At 39.0% G+C, this 14,248-nt stretch overlaps 1 protein-coding gene across 1 annotated transcript in view; it reads right to left on the reverse strand.

The window, feature by feature from the left end:
• Nucleotides 1–987: 987 nt before the first annotated feature.
• Nucleotides 988–14,248, reverse strand: part of LOC125238485 (protein polybromo-1) — a 48,143-nt gene continuing 34,882 nt past the window's right edge. Inside the window, exons 26-33 of the mRNA XM_048145847.1 lie at nt 13,883–14,059; nt 10,005–10,162; nt 8,003–8,108; nt 7,019–7,060; nt 5,054–5,237; nt 3,530–3,609; nt 2,652–2,805; nt 988–1,792 (exon numbers count right to left, since the gene is read on the reverse strand). Of these exons, the coding sequence (XP_048001804.1) occupies nt 1,510–1,792; nt 2,652–2,805; nt 3,530–3,609; nt 5,054–5,237; nt 7,019–7,060; nt 8,003–8,108; nt 10,005–10,162; nt 13,883–14,059 (1,184 nt within the window). The 3' untranslated portion in view covers nt 988–1,509. The remainder of the gene's footprint in view (nt 1,793–2,651; nt 2,806–3,529; nt 3,610–5,053; nt 5,238–7,018; nt 7,061–8,002; nt 8,109–10,004; nt 10,163–13,882; nt 14,060–14,248) is intronic.

Genomic DNA, 14,248 nt, shown 5'->3' on the forward strand with positions numbered 1-14,248 from the left:
CGATAGAGATAGATATCTACTAGCGTTTCGTTTCGTGAGCGTTAGTGCCATTCGGCTACGCACCCTGGTACTTATAAACTGTGAGCGCGTTCTTCATCATGAAGTCCCGGAGAGCGCACAGTTTGCAGTATCTTTTTTAATAGTCCTTCCACTTATTTAAAATATTACTTGACACTCGGCTCGGGACACTTGGAGGCCTTGGTCACATTTTCTTTGTATATGACATTTTACATGTTTATATTACTCGATGTTGAACATTTTATGTTTCTCAGAATAGAAACCCTCATACAATGTATAATACGTAATAAGATAACGTTAATAACTAACTTTTTACCTAACATCATTGCATTGCACTTTTAACATCAGCGAAAAGCAATTTTCAATAATAACTTGCAAGGGAGAATGGGCATTTTGTCCCATGACTCTACACTGATGGGACATGTCTCGTTTGAAAGAACTGCGTTATTTTGTTGTATGACAATGACACCAACTTTGGATCACTTGCAGGGACTAGTTATTTAAAAAGAAAGTATGGCGCATAAAATCTGTTGTTTTACAAAATACTGCATATATCCGAAAGAGCCTAGGTATGTCTCGCAACTTGTATAAAAACTAATTCTTAGTGGCAAAAAGTTAAGTTAGTAATCTATAGAAAACATTCTGTAACCAGCCCTGTGGCATTGTTAAAAAGCGTGACACATTTTTTTATAAATAGTCACTATTTTCACCATCGCATGTTTCTCAGAATAGAAACTTCCAGACACTCAACGCTTCTTATATCAAAGCTGGTTCCTGTAGACGCAGAGCGCGTCCTTCATCATGGCGTCCCGGAGCGCGCACAGCCCCTTCAGGAGCCGGGCGCCGTTGTCCATCTTGTGGATGTCCGTCTCCGAGAGAGACTTCCGTCATCCAGTGTGAGTGAGACGGGCAATGAGATAAAACACATGTTACTAGTATAAGTAATTTTATTTTGTCAATTTTTAAACATGATTGTCAACTTAAAATAACTAAAAGATCTCATTAAAAACTTCGCTTATAACTACTTTTACATGTCATTTAGTAATCCGTTAATAAGTAACTTTTTACCTAACATCATTGCATTGCACTTTTAAACATCAGCGAAAAGCAATTTTCAATAATAACTTGCAAAGGAGAATGGGCATTTTGTCCCATGACTATACTGATGGGACATGGCTCGTTTGAAATAGCTTATTAAAAGCGTTATTTTGTTGTATGACACCAACTTTGGATCACTTGCAGGGACCGAGTTATTTAAAAAGAAAGTATGGCGCATAAAATCTGTTGTTTTACAAAATACTGCATATATCCGAAAGAGCTTAGGTATGTCTCGCAACTTGTATAAAAACTAATTTTTAGTCGCAAAAAGTTACATTAGTAATCTATAGAAAACATTTTGTAACCAGCGTGACACGTTTTTTAAATAGTCACTATTTTGACCATCGCATGTTTCTCAGAATAGAAACTTCCAGACACTCAACGCTTCTTATATCAAAGCTGGTTCCTATAGACGCAGAGCGCGTCCTTCATCATGGCGTCCCGGAGCGCGCACAGCCCCTTCAGGAGCCGGGCGCCGTTGTCCATCTTGTGGATGTCGGTCTCTGAGAGCGTCTTGTCCTGCGCCAGGTAGCCGTGCACGGCCTCCTCCGTCATCCAGTGCGCGGGCAGCTTGTGCATGTTGAAGTGCGACGGGTCCGGGTTGATGGGCATTGGGGTGAGGGATTTCTCCCACGGAGTGATGTATTTCTGCTCAGAGTGGAGGCCTTCGATGTACCTGGAATAGTAAAATTATATTGTTAGAAATTCGTAGTTTTAAAAAAAGTAAAATGATGAAAACTTTGACCATAGTGAAAAAAGTTTTCATAATTTACTCATGTGAACAATCATGACATGACACCCCCCTGGATCCGCGCATGCGCTAAACCGGTTGTCAATTTTAGTTCCATTAATGTCCGTTGGAATTTGATTGAGACCGCCACTAGTATAAACGTGTGAAGGTGTGTAAGTGTGTGTGTGTGTGTGTGATTGAAGGGGGCATTTTTTTGTATGAAGTTGGCGTTCTTCTCCTAGTGAGTATTATATTCTTTGCTGAGTAATAATAAACCATCACAAACATTGCGCATAAAACGGTCGTATATACAAAAATCGTTTTAAAAATTCCGTGTATTTTGAAAAGTAGTACGAAGTAAGTGGGATGGCGGTTACGCGCTAGTAACGACATGTTGGTAACGTGTTCTTTTAGATCTCGCCCACGAGGTAAACTCTCAAAAGTGAACTTGAAGTATAAGGGATAAGTTCGCCTTTATAGCAAACAAAGGTGTTGTACGATAATAGTTATTTGTTTTACAAGGGGGAAAAGTTGTACCGTACGTGCCAAAATTGATACCCGAGTAAGTGGATGATTCCAGTATTGAACCGCGAGAGTAGCGAGTGGTTCAAAATGTGGAATCTTGAATGTCTATAGAGTGTCACACAGTACCTGATGTAGGCCTCGGAGTGCTGTACGCGCTGCGCCTTAGGCGGCGCGGACCCGAACAGCTGCTCCAGGCGGGGCGGCCAGTGACCACATGTCACTAACGTGTACTTGTCTATAGCACGCTGTCATCTCTTTAAGACTATAGAGCACACAGTACCTGATGTAGGCCTCGGAGTGTTGTACTCGCTGCGCTTTAGGCGGCGCGGATACGAACAGCGGCTCGAGGCCGGAGGGCGCGGCGCGCGCCGGCATGGAGTCCCCGCCGGGTGACGGCGTGTTGCGCGCCAGTGGAGACATGCCTGATAACGACGCTGGAACGATAGTACATTGTGCAACAAGGGGAGGAACTTGAATAGTACTAACGAGAGTAAGTTACATCGCGACGGCTTGCCGGATCGATTTAAAGACTCGAGTTAGTAATATTTATACTCCCCGAGTTACACACAATGTTTTTCATCACACTCGCAATGTAAAAAATATGTAAATAGATGTAAAAAAGTTAAGTACGGTACAAGAAATTTCATTATTCCCTTGGGAGAACGATTTTTCTATAACTCACGCTCCGCCTGCGTGCAATAGCACATTTAAAATGCGGGTGTGATGAAAAAAAGTTTTAAACTGAGAATAAATAAATAAGCGTTAAGACCGCCTGTTGTTACCTAGTTTTAATCGTTTTATCTATCGTAATCTCCTTTTAATAAGTGGTGCACAATAAAGTATATTACTATTATATTATAGGACATTCTTACACAGATTTACTGAGTCCCACGGTAAACTCAAGAGGCTTGCGTTGTGGGTACTCAGACAATGATAATCTGATATACAAATACTTGTATACATAGAAAACATCCATGACTCCGGATCAAATATCTGTGCTCATAACACAAATAAATGCTTTTACCGGGATTCGAACCCAGGACCGCGGTTTAGCAGGCAGGGTCACTACACGCTAGGCCAGGCGACCGCTCTGGTCTCGTAAGAAAATGACTAATTTACAGAAAAAAAGGAAAAGCGGATTAGTTGTTAAATAATTACCTCCGGGCGACATCACGCCGCCTCTGAAGCTGTTGGTGTACGTCTTAGGCGGCGGTTTCCTCGACGAAGGAATAAAGTTTCTGAAACGTACCAGTAAGTTAATATTTTCCTTACAAGTACACCGAAAGTTAAAAAACCGGCCAAGAGCGTGTCGGGCCACGCTCAGTGTAGGGTTCCGTAGTTTTCCTTATTTTTCTCAAAAGCTACTGAACCTATCAAGTTCAAATCAATTTTCCTAGAAAGTCTTTATAAAGTTCTTAAAGTTAGAGGGGGGGGGGCGCACTTTTTTTTCCTTTAGGAGCGATTAGTTCCGAAAATATTAATATTATCAAAAAACGATTTTAGTAAACCCTTATTCATTTTTAAATACCTATCCAACAATATATCACACGTTGGGGTTTGAATGAAAAAAAATATCCCCCACTTTACATGTAGGGGGGGTACCCTAATAAAACATTTTTTTCCATTTTTTATTTTTGCACTTTGTTGGCGTGATTGATATACATATTGGTACCAAATTTCAGCTTTCTAGTGCTTACGGTTACTGAGATTATCCGCGGACGGACGGACAGACAGACATGGCGAAACTATAAGGGTTCCTAGTTGACTACGGAACCCTAAAAACACCTACATCACGTCTTTTGGTTATTATTAACTTGTTCACTGTCTTTGAATTGTTAGCTCAGGAACCGGGCAAGTGGACGGGGAACAAATTAACGCTCCTCAAGTGCTGATTCCGAACTCTTACTGACGCCTTACATCGCATGGCGATCTCTGATCTAGCTGCTTATTAGTTTTCATGTCGTTTCATTTTTATATACGAAATTTAAAAACTTTATAGACAGATTTGTACCTTTTTGTGACGATAAATAGGGTTCATAATATTAAGCTCAGTATTACTCTGTTACGTGATAGTTAAGTTACTCCAACATTCATTCCACTTTTTCGTTAACGCCACTCATGGCGGCCCTGCCGAACCAGCTTTATTAGTTACAAATGGCGCCCAATCATTTTACTTTAAACATTACCAGGTCTGTCCCAGGCGCGAGGGGCAAATCAGTAGGGCCTCACGGGCGAGCGGTGACGCACGCGCGAGTTGTTCGTCGCATACCTACGTACTGATTCGACCGCTGTCACAGAATTAACATTGTATCGTGATACGTATTCGAAAGCTCATTTGTTTACAAAAATAATAACGCCTAACTATTTACAACCGAATTTATTAGAATTAAACCACATATTTTAGGTTTTTTCGAGCTAAAGTAGAGCAATATAAAAAAGGTAGTAATTAAATATTAAGATTATATTATTTTTTAAAAGGAGACAACCTTATTATCGTCAGTAACGGTACCAGTTAGGCGATAGAAAGAGAGCGCACTTCTACGTGAATATAATTGTAGGCATTTAGCGTTGCGCGGTTGGAATTTGAACTGAATAGTATCGTAACATGAGTCGTTATTTCTTTAAACGGGTTTTTGGAGAGGGCTTTCTGTACTTGTACTAATATGTATTCTGTGACATTACCTGGAGCGCTCATGGTGGGCAATAGCGCGGCCGTTGCCCTTATTCACATGCAAGTCTCGCACATGTCGGAGCAGGCGAGGTAGATTCGGGAAGGGCATCTGTCCCTTTCGCACGCGCGCGCAGTTCCTCCACACGCACGGGAAGTCGCCGGCGTGCCCGCGGTAGTGGGTTTGCACGTGGCCCGCTGCCGACACACATGTTGGGAAAAACAAGGTTAGACCGGGAGGTGTTGGTTTTGAAATTTTGTAGCAATTGCAGTGTGGAGCACTAAACCAAGATAACTCGAAGTCATCGAGTGCAAATTTTTGTATTCCCATCTTAAAGTTACGCCCGATACCCATGCGCTGACGACCCAGTGAACGTGACAAGATGTTTTTTAATAGTGCTTATTGTAGGCTTATTTGAATAAAGAATATTTTGACTTGACTTTGAAACGCTCCCATATATTTATTAATGCAACAGTGACAGTTTTTCGTTCGCTACTTAACGAATTTAATTTTTGGCATGTTCCTAGCTTCCTTGTAATACTGCACCGAAATTGCTACAAAATGTACGATTCGAAACTCCAAAAAGCTAAAAAATACTGCGACAGCTTCATAACTATATTACGCAAATTAGACCTTGGCCTTTAAAAAACGTTCGTTGTGTTAGTTACGTTCTATGTAACGTTTAACACATTCAAATTTACATATTCGTTCAAGCATATGGGCCGAAAGTTAAAGCTTTTTAGTAGTTTATACCCTTTAATCCCATAAGTTAAAATTTTGTTTTTTTTTTTTAATTTTGCCAGCTAAAAGCGATATTTTAATTTTTTTTAAACCTATAGCTTGATGTCTCTTTTTCAAAAAATTATGCGTGCAAATATTGTGCTTGTAAAATTCTATAAAACTAAAATATCTCACTCATCTAAAGTTCCTAATACAGTATTTTCTATAAGCTTTCGTCAATCTACCGGAATAAAAGCTCTAATAACTACCACACCAAAACATAATTCATGAAAACCATGCAATATAATACTACTTTGTCTCGAATAAAGTTACAATTGACTTTATTTCTCTGGTCTTTTTTTGATGCCGTCAAATAGCCACTGAAGTTCTTAACACCATGGCACATCTCGGACAAGGATCAAATATATGAAAGAGGCGTTCCTAGCACACATTCTAAGCTCGTGTATGTGAATGCGTACCATGCTTGTATGAGTGAGATATGACAGATCGACTGTTCGCGTTTTTGACAGGCGGTAACTGTGAGGTAACCTACAGCAAGTGGGCGGTACTTTCAGCGGGGAGCGGGAGTGACCATACTGTAGGATAGTACTCTTTATTATACTGTGACCATGGTGTTTCTAATTTTAAGATAAGAGCTAGATTGCATATAAAATATCGGCTTTTTAATTTGGATCGATGACGTCACTTTATAGAATATCATACACAACACAGCGTACAAAGATAGACCAGAAAAAAAAATAAAGTCAAGCCGGGACCACACATAGCGAGGCATGTCGTAAGGCAATGTCCTCGAACGGCACAGATCCAATGTAGACGTGCCTTGGCCGAGAAAAACGCACACTGCCTCGGTCGAGACACGTTCACAAAGCATGTTTTAATAAGCTACTTTCCTGCTAGTCAAATCAGCTTCTTTTTAAGAACTGTCAAAACGATTTTGAACGACTTGCCAATATGGAATTAATATGAAATCGAATTGAGTGACGTCACAGTCAACTGATTTACTTTATATATTTCTATCTGATTTATAAAATATAAATTGGAGTTAAAAATAACTTCTGTCCCTGTTTTCTTATAATTATCTGATGCTTTATTTCGTGCATGGTATAAAATATTTTAAGTACAGTCAAGTTGCCTATAGCCTCGCTCTGTGTGGACCCGGGTAATTAGATCCTTACAAAGTAGTATTTTTGCTTGACATTAGACTATATTATATTAGTGACAATAAAACCATACGTACGTTCCAATTTAGCCTTCTTCGTCTCAATGAAAGTTCCAATCACTGTGGCGGCATTGAAAATACGTCATTGTATTAGTAAATTAGTTAGTTTAATCATAAGCTAAATGTGTTTTCAATTCCAGAGACTAATATCTGAGAAAAGCTGTGGGATTTCACTCTTATTTCTTTACTATACTCAAGGATTATTTATATATGATTTACATACTTCATACTAAGCACCACCTATTAAAAATACTATCATAACCACACTGATGACGCCTACAGTTCTTTTTAAGTGTATTGACGTGATATCATGATTTTAAAATAAATAAATATGTCATTTGTTCTTATAAAAAACAAAAACACGCAAAAATATTCGGGGAAAATATGATTTTGGCCACTTCCAGACTGCGAACAGCGGCATCTAGTTTTAAGCCTATAAGACCAATACATTTCAGGGGTACGCTTTTTTGTATGGGCTTTGTCAGACCAGTATTGAAACGTTTTTGTTATTTGTTTGTGTTGTTTAGTTGATTTTTATTTCTTGACAGAAGATTCAGAAATAAAATTATTAAAGTCTATGCACCAAATGTGACATATGTTATGTCTATGCACCATGTGTGTTATGTTATATCACTAGAATACTAGCGAATTATTAGGTAATTATTAATTAATATTGTGATGAATGACTTATATTGATATAGCCGTGATTACCTTTTTGATTTTTGTCGAGCTCCCGATATTTCGACGCAGTTGCATGCATCATGATCACGGAAAATCAAAAAGTAATCTCGGTCTTCCCGGTCAATCAAATCTAATGAAACTAACCGTGAATTATTCTAAACTCTTATTGTAATGAGTGTTTATTACCCTCAGATAAAGGCCATTGCCGCATTGAATCTACACTACACTTAACAAAAGGAGTCTCTGGTATTAAAAATCACACTTCAATATACAACTCTGTTTGTAACTTCGTATCGCCATAGACATAGTATAAATACTTACTGTTCCCTCCATCGCCGATGCAATGCTCCATGCAGTCGGCAAGGTCTTCAAACTGGTAGTCGCAGGAATCCCAGGCACATTCGTAGGTGAGCTCTACAGGCGCTGCCTGTAAGATAAATTATAATTCAACACGTCTTTCCCATAACAGTGACCGTATCATGGCCGTTTTTTGGCACTCGTCATATCATGCGTCACGTTCGCACTTACATACTTGTTAGAATGTGACAGAAATGGTGCAAATGATAGACAGCCGACCATTTCAGCCCTGCAGAACAAGGTATTCTGGAACTTTGCATGCTTCGCAGGTTGTTGGTAGGAGGAGGGATATTATTCCAGCACTCGGTGCCAGAGTAGCGAAAGCTACAACGGATGGCTGCCAATGTGTTAGAAGTTGAAAAGACAGTTCACCCCCGCGTGACTTTAATATGTATAGCTTTTTGTACAAACAGGCGTAGGGAAAGAGTCACTAAAACTTGGTAGGCATTTTCAAAGATTGGGACCAAAAATTAGTGAAAGATGTTAACAAAAACTTACTCGATGTGAGTATTGTGACAACAATTAAGAATCAAATTTCAATAAAAATATTGCTTTTTTTGTTAATTACACAAACTATAAGCAAAGAGGATCAAGTATTATAGAGAGTTACTGTCAAAGTAAAATGTGTAATCACAGTGCATAAACTGCCATCTCTCGACACAAGCTTAAATCTTTTGAACCTCAGTTTTGACAATTTGGCCCATATTCTTAGCTTGATATATGTTAAAATGTCAAATATTCACATTAGCGCCATCTAGCCGAGCGCCCCCAAAAGGTGTATCGCCATCTAGGTCACCGTTCCTTTTTCTGTATGGTTTTGAGGTACGTTTTTTTTCTTAGACTTTATACGGAGTTACATGTCTGCTATAAGCAATGATCTACAATTAGAAATGAAAAAAGTTGGTTATTAGACAGATTTTATGCCTAATTGTCGTCACAAAACTGACAACGAAGTATGTATATTTTTTTAATATATATAATAGTAAGCTGTATGATATATACACCGTGTTTCACTTAACACTAAAAACCTGAAAACCGTTTGTTCAGAATCGAGAGTAGAATCGATTGAGCTATATCTTGATGGGGGTAATATTTTTTGTTTTAATTTGTATAATTAGTTATTGTTTACGTGCCCATTCTACAAATTCGTAATACAACATTGTGCATATCATATTGCTAGAGGTTATATACCTTTTTCAGTATTTAGGGGTATTAATACTGGCTGGTTACTTGGACGATTATTTTTCCGCTACGAGTTTGACGTTGTGCGTCACTTTAATTTTAAAGTTTATCATAAGTCATAACAAATTGAACTCGTACCTAATTACAACCTTGTAATTTTGAATTTTGGGTTTAAATTTGCTTACTGCGCCACCTGTCCAATTTGAAGTTTAGGTACTGTGACACAGTTTAACGTGCTTTACAGTGACATAGCTGTCTATTGGTAAACCTTATGTCGTTGCAGTAACATACACAATTAATCAGTTTTAAGGTTTACGATGGTAGCTAGCAATTATTTTATTGAGTGTAGAGTTAAAAGTCGAGTAGAGCTGCACAGAAAATTAAATATTAAATTTAAAAAAATAATAATCATCAAATTAAAAAATGAATATTCTAGATACGTTTAAAAAAATAAAAATCAGTTGGGGTGTCTGAGGTTTTGAGTGATACCGGAAACACGGTGTATAATCATTTATGGTTATTTAGTAGGTATTCCATTTCTCGTCATTGCGACATTTCCTGCACCTATTAAGCTCTTATAGATCTCTGTTTGGCCCAAAGGTTAGCTGGTAGAGAATGCCTTCTGGCATAAAGTTCGCCTTTTGTACATTTTTTTACTGTGCAATAAAGTTTAAATAAATAAATAAACGAGTTAATTCTTGTCCCTAATTTTGGGTCCCAATTTCTGAAAATGCCCATATTCCTCCCAGCTAGAGAGCGCCACTGGACTATAACTAGTACTCACTGGTGGCTGCGACCCGCCGTGTTGCGCCAACTCTCGCATCTCTTCGGCTAGCCTGGCCGAGGTTTCCTCGTTGCATTTGGCCGCTCGTTCCTCCCAGCTTTGCTTGGTGGCTGCCGGTAGGGAGCGCCACTCGTTGCCAACTATGCGGGAGATCTCGCCTGTTGGAATAATTGGTTGTGTAATTTACTACGAAATAGTAATATGAGTATTTTGCACCTAATACCTCAATTAAGAAAGTATTTTGATTACTAAAGTTGAGAGACAATTTTCAGGGGTCTGCTTTTGTCAGGTTTTAATGCTCGAGTAGACGATCTGACATCTCATATGCTTCGTTATAGGTTGATGTATTTGGTTATAACGCGTTTGGATAAATGTCTCTAATGCGTTTGCAGCTACTAGTATTTTAGTTAAAATATTTCTGTGACTTTCATAAGATGTTCCAGTTTCATACATACAATCACGCCTGTATCCCATTAAGGGGTAGGCAGAGCACATGAAACTACTAAAGCTTCAGTGCCACTCTTGGCAAATAAGGGGTTGAAAGAAAACGAAACTGTGGCATTGCAGTGACAGGTTGCCAGCCTCTCGCCTACGCCACAATTTAACCCATATTCCATAGTCGCCTTCTACGACACCCACGGGAAGAAAAGGGGTGGTGAAATTCTCAACCCGTCACCACACAGGGAATGTTCCAGTTTCAATTATCATTATTAATCATTAAGTCAAGCTAATATGTAGATAATGTACATATCATCTATTTTTAGGAATACATTACAAATAAAAGCTACCTTTCGTCGTATGATTGCTAGATTTGTGTAATGCATCTCATCCACAGAATAGGAATAAGTATGGAAAGAGTATTGATAATAACCACATTTTATTTTCAAAATTGTGCCAAAATCAATAGCCAGGTCCACACAGAGGTGCTCAAGTCGCAATCGTCCAATGTAGGCGTGCCTTGCCCGAGGCCGGTTGCTCGGCCGAGCAAAACGCACACATTGCCTCGTCTACATAGAACGATTGCCGCGCGAAGAAATTGCCTCGCGAAGTGCCTCGCTCTATGCGGACCCGGCTAACATATCAATTAAAATACTTATATACCAAATATATAAATTCTTATTTTAATTCTAACAATCGTACAACGACACACATGCTGGATATAAACAATATAATTATATAGATAACCAAAAATACCACAGAAACAAAAACGCCATCTTACGATTCGCCTAAACTACCCGCACTTTACAAATGCGTTGAAATACTATTTATTCTCTAACGGGGCTCTGTTTGCTATAATTTCATTTACCATAATTTGATACGTAACATTTGGCATCATTTTTTACCGAGTCTCCCATACAAAATTGTACAAATGTTATTTTTTTATTTGATTTCATTTTTTGTATCAATAATAAATCTGAAAATTAAAAAAAAATGATTTATCTATTTCAGCTATTGCAACAAACTATTTCACTGAAGATATTTTCTTCGAAAATTCTTATACTTAGGGCCCATTTAGACGGTACGAGAACTCGCATACGAGTTTTATTACATTCCGGTATTTGATGGCTGTGCAAAATTGTATGTACCCTCAACAGCCCGCAATGTAATCAAAACCGCATCGAGTTCGCACGCCGTCTAAATCAGGTCTTAATAAAGTTTTAGACTTCAAAAAATATTATGTCAAACATTACATTTATAGCAAATTAAATTATAACAAACACTAACATCCCGTTTTAATTCCAATAAAGCACAAACAGAAATAGAGGCAAATACATACTTTTGGAATGTTTCTCCTTGGAAGCTAAAAAGGATTTGGTTTATGAATGAAATTGTAACGCCAATTGTGGTGGTGCCGTTATTTATATTTGCACCTTATTATGACAATTCGCGAATAGTTCACATTGAATTTGGACAAGGAAGAGCGACAGAGAAAGAAATATAATAGAAATGGTAAATTAACACATTGATGACATTTATTCGTAGGTGTATACAGACCAGATTATTCAAGCTCTTGTGGAATTTTTAATTATTTTGAAATTAAGTAAGGCTTATTATTGAATAAACTGCATGACAATTAAATACCCAAGTACAGTCACCGGCATAAATAAGTGATGATTTCTGTGTCTTGTTGCTTTTAATCGCTTGACAATTTCGTATAACATTTCAAACACGAAGTTAATGTGACAAGGTACAGAAATCCTTATTTATGCCGGTGACTGTAGCGGTCGACTCACAGGATCACGAATAGAATTAATGGAAGGTTTCGTTCGTTCCATTCGTGCCAGCTTCCGTTAATCGACCTGGCAGGCATGTATGGTCGTGCGATAAATGATAAAAACATCTGGCCGTCTCTATCGCACTTACAAATAGTGCGATAGGGACGGTCTGTTATGTTATTTTATCATTTATCGCGCAACCATACTTGCCTGCCGTCCGAGACAGACAGTTGCAAAACGTGAACACATTTTAATTCCAAGTGGACAAATAAATGTAAATTTATGTTATTTATTGTAAATTTATTGGCAATCGAATGTAATAAAATGTTATTAAGAAATTAATGTTATACGTCGAAGTTGATGTTTTTTTGGTTGCAATGAGCCTAAGAATAATCTTGTATGTATGCTAAAAAAACTCGTCAGTGAGAAACATAGATTCAACGTTTAAACTCATTCAGCTTTGGGAGCGTTCAAGTATTACGTAACGCAACTTGGGGGGGGAGGGGGTCTCGTAAAACGTTACGATGCGGTACAGGGGCGGGAGGGGGTCTTTCTTACAACACGTTACGTAACATTGTTTCTAAAAAATTTGGGAATTAAAACTCCCAAACTGGCAACCATTTTCATTTACGTTACGGGGAATCCCGTGATTGTATTAATCTGGTCGTCATTTTTAATTTGTTCTCGCAAGTTGGCAAACCTTTTCATTTATATTTCACGGGGAGTCCCTAGATTACATTGTACGTCATTTAATGTTGTTTTCGTTGTCAGTATTCATTACTCCGTTAGTGTTTATGCCTGAGTTCATAGTGTTCGTTTTTACGACTTTAGGATAAAATTGATCACATGAGTGTTACGTAACGTTTAGAGAAGGGGAGGGGGGGTACAGAAAAACGTTACGGTGCGTTACAAGGGAGGGAAGGGGGGTCAAAAATCTTCAAAAATTGCGTTACGTAATACTTGAACGCTCCCTTTCAGCTATAACCTTAATTAACGATCACAGGAATTAAGACAAGTTTAGACGTAAATAAAATTTTAGAATGAGATTATCTCTTTTATAGTATCTTTTGGTCTAAACCTGTCTAATAAAACGACATTTTTGCAACAATACCACACACTTAGGTTACGAGCTAAGCTGGGAAATGAAGGTTGGAATTTGGAAACCATACACGGTGGAAGATTATGCCTAAAATGGTCTCCTGTGCAACTCCTTAAACTTTACTGTACGGTCGCGATGCCCACTTCATTCAGTACTCTAAAAGCCCCCCCCCCCTTTTTTTTTGTCGGAGTGGGGAATGCGTTACGCACCGTCCCCCCAGCCGCGGGAAGGCCTTGATGGGGGGGGTGTGGGACTCCCTCCTTCGGCCCCCTCTCTTATCGAGAGGGAGGGAAAGAGGTTTACCCACTAAACCCCACTCCGGCGTTTCGCCCTCTGTGCCGTTCGCGAGGGCGTCATGGGATCATCGGGTCTCCTCTGTCCACCATGGCGCCCTCTACACATGCGCACAAACTCTAAAAGCCCCTATCGACTTTCCAAAATCTAAAATGTAATCCCAACTGTCACTCCATAGCACGACAGATATAATTCACCTTTAAATTTCTCGATAACCGTGTGACTTTGCGAAAATGCCAAACACATTACAACACAGTACACAAACTCACCGAAAGTCGCCTCCGGATTGTTAGCGATGATCGCCTTCCGAATTTCGCTAGAATAGAGTATATAGCCGGTGACGATCTTCTGTTTGGATTCCTTCTTCTTTTTGCCCGTGGAGGGCGTGGCGGTTGGACGCTCTTGGTTGGACGCGATTGAAGGGTTGTAGGAGTTGCTGTTGCCTCCTATGTTGATAAAGATTTCTATTGTTATTTAGTGTTTTATCAATTTTAGAGCCAGATAGGAAACCTAAAGGAGCTTACAAATTACCAGTTCGTCGCACGATATCAAGCGTATCAGCCTGTCAATTCGCGACCCTTTGCCTTTTGTGATCTGGCAGGCTGGTATCGTCCGGTAAAGTGGTCATCTGTAGG

Source organism: Leguminivora glycinivorella, chromosome 23 (assembly GCF_023078275.1).
Source record: "Leguminivora glycinivorella isolate SPB_JAAS2020 chromosome 23, LegGlyc_1.1, whole genome shotgun sequence".
Lineage (NCBI taxonomy): Eukaryota > Metazoa > Arthropoda > Insecta > Lepidoptera > Tortricidae > Leguminivora > Leguminivora glycinivorella.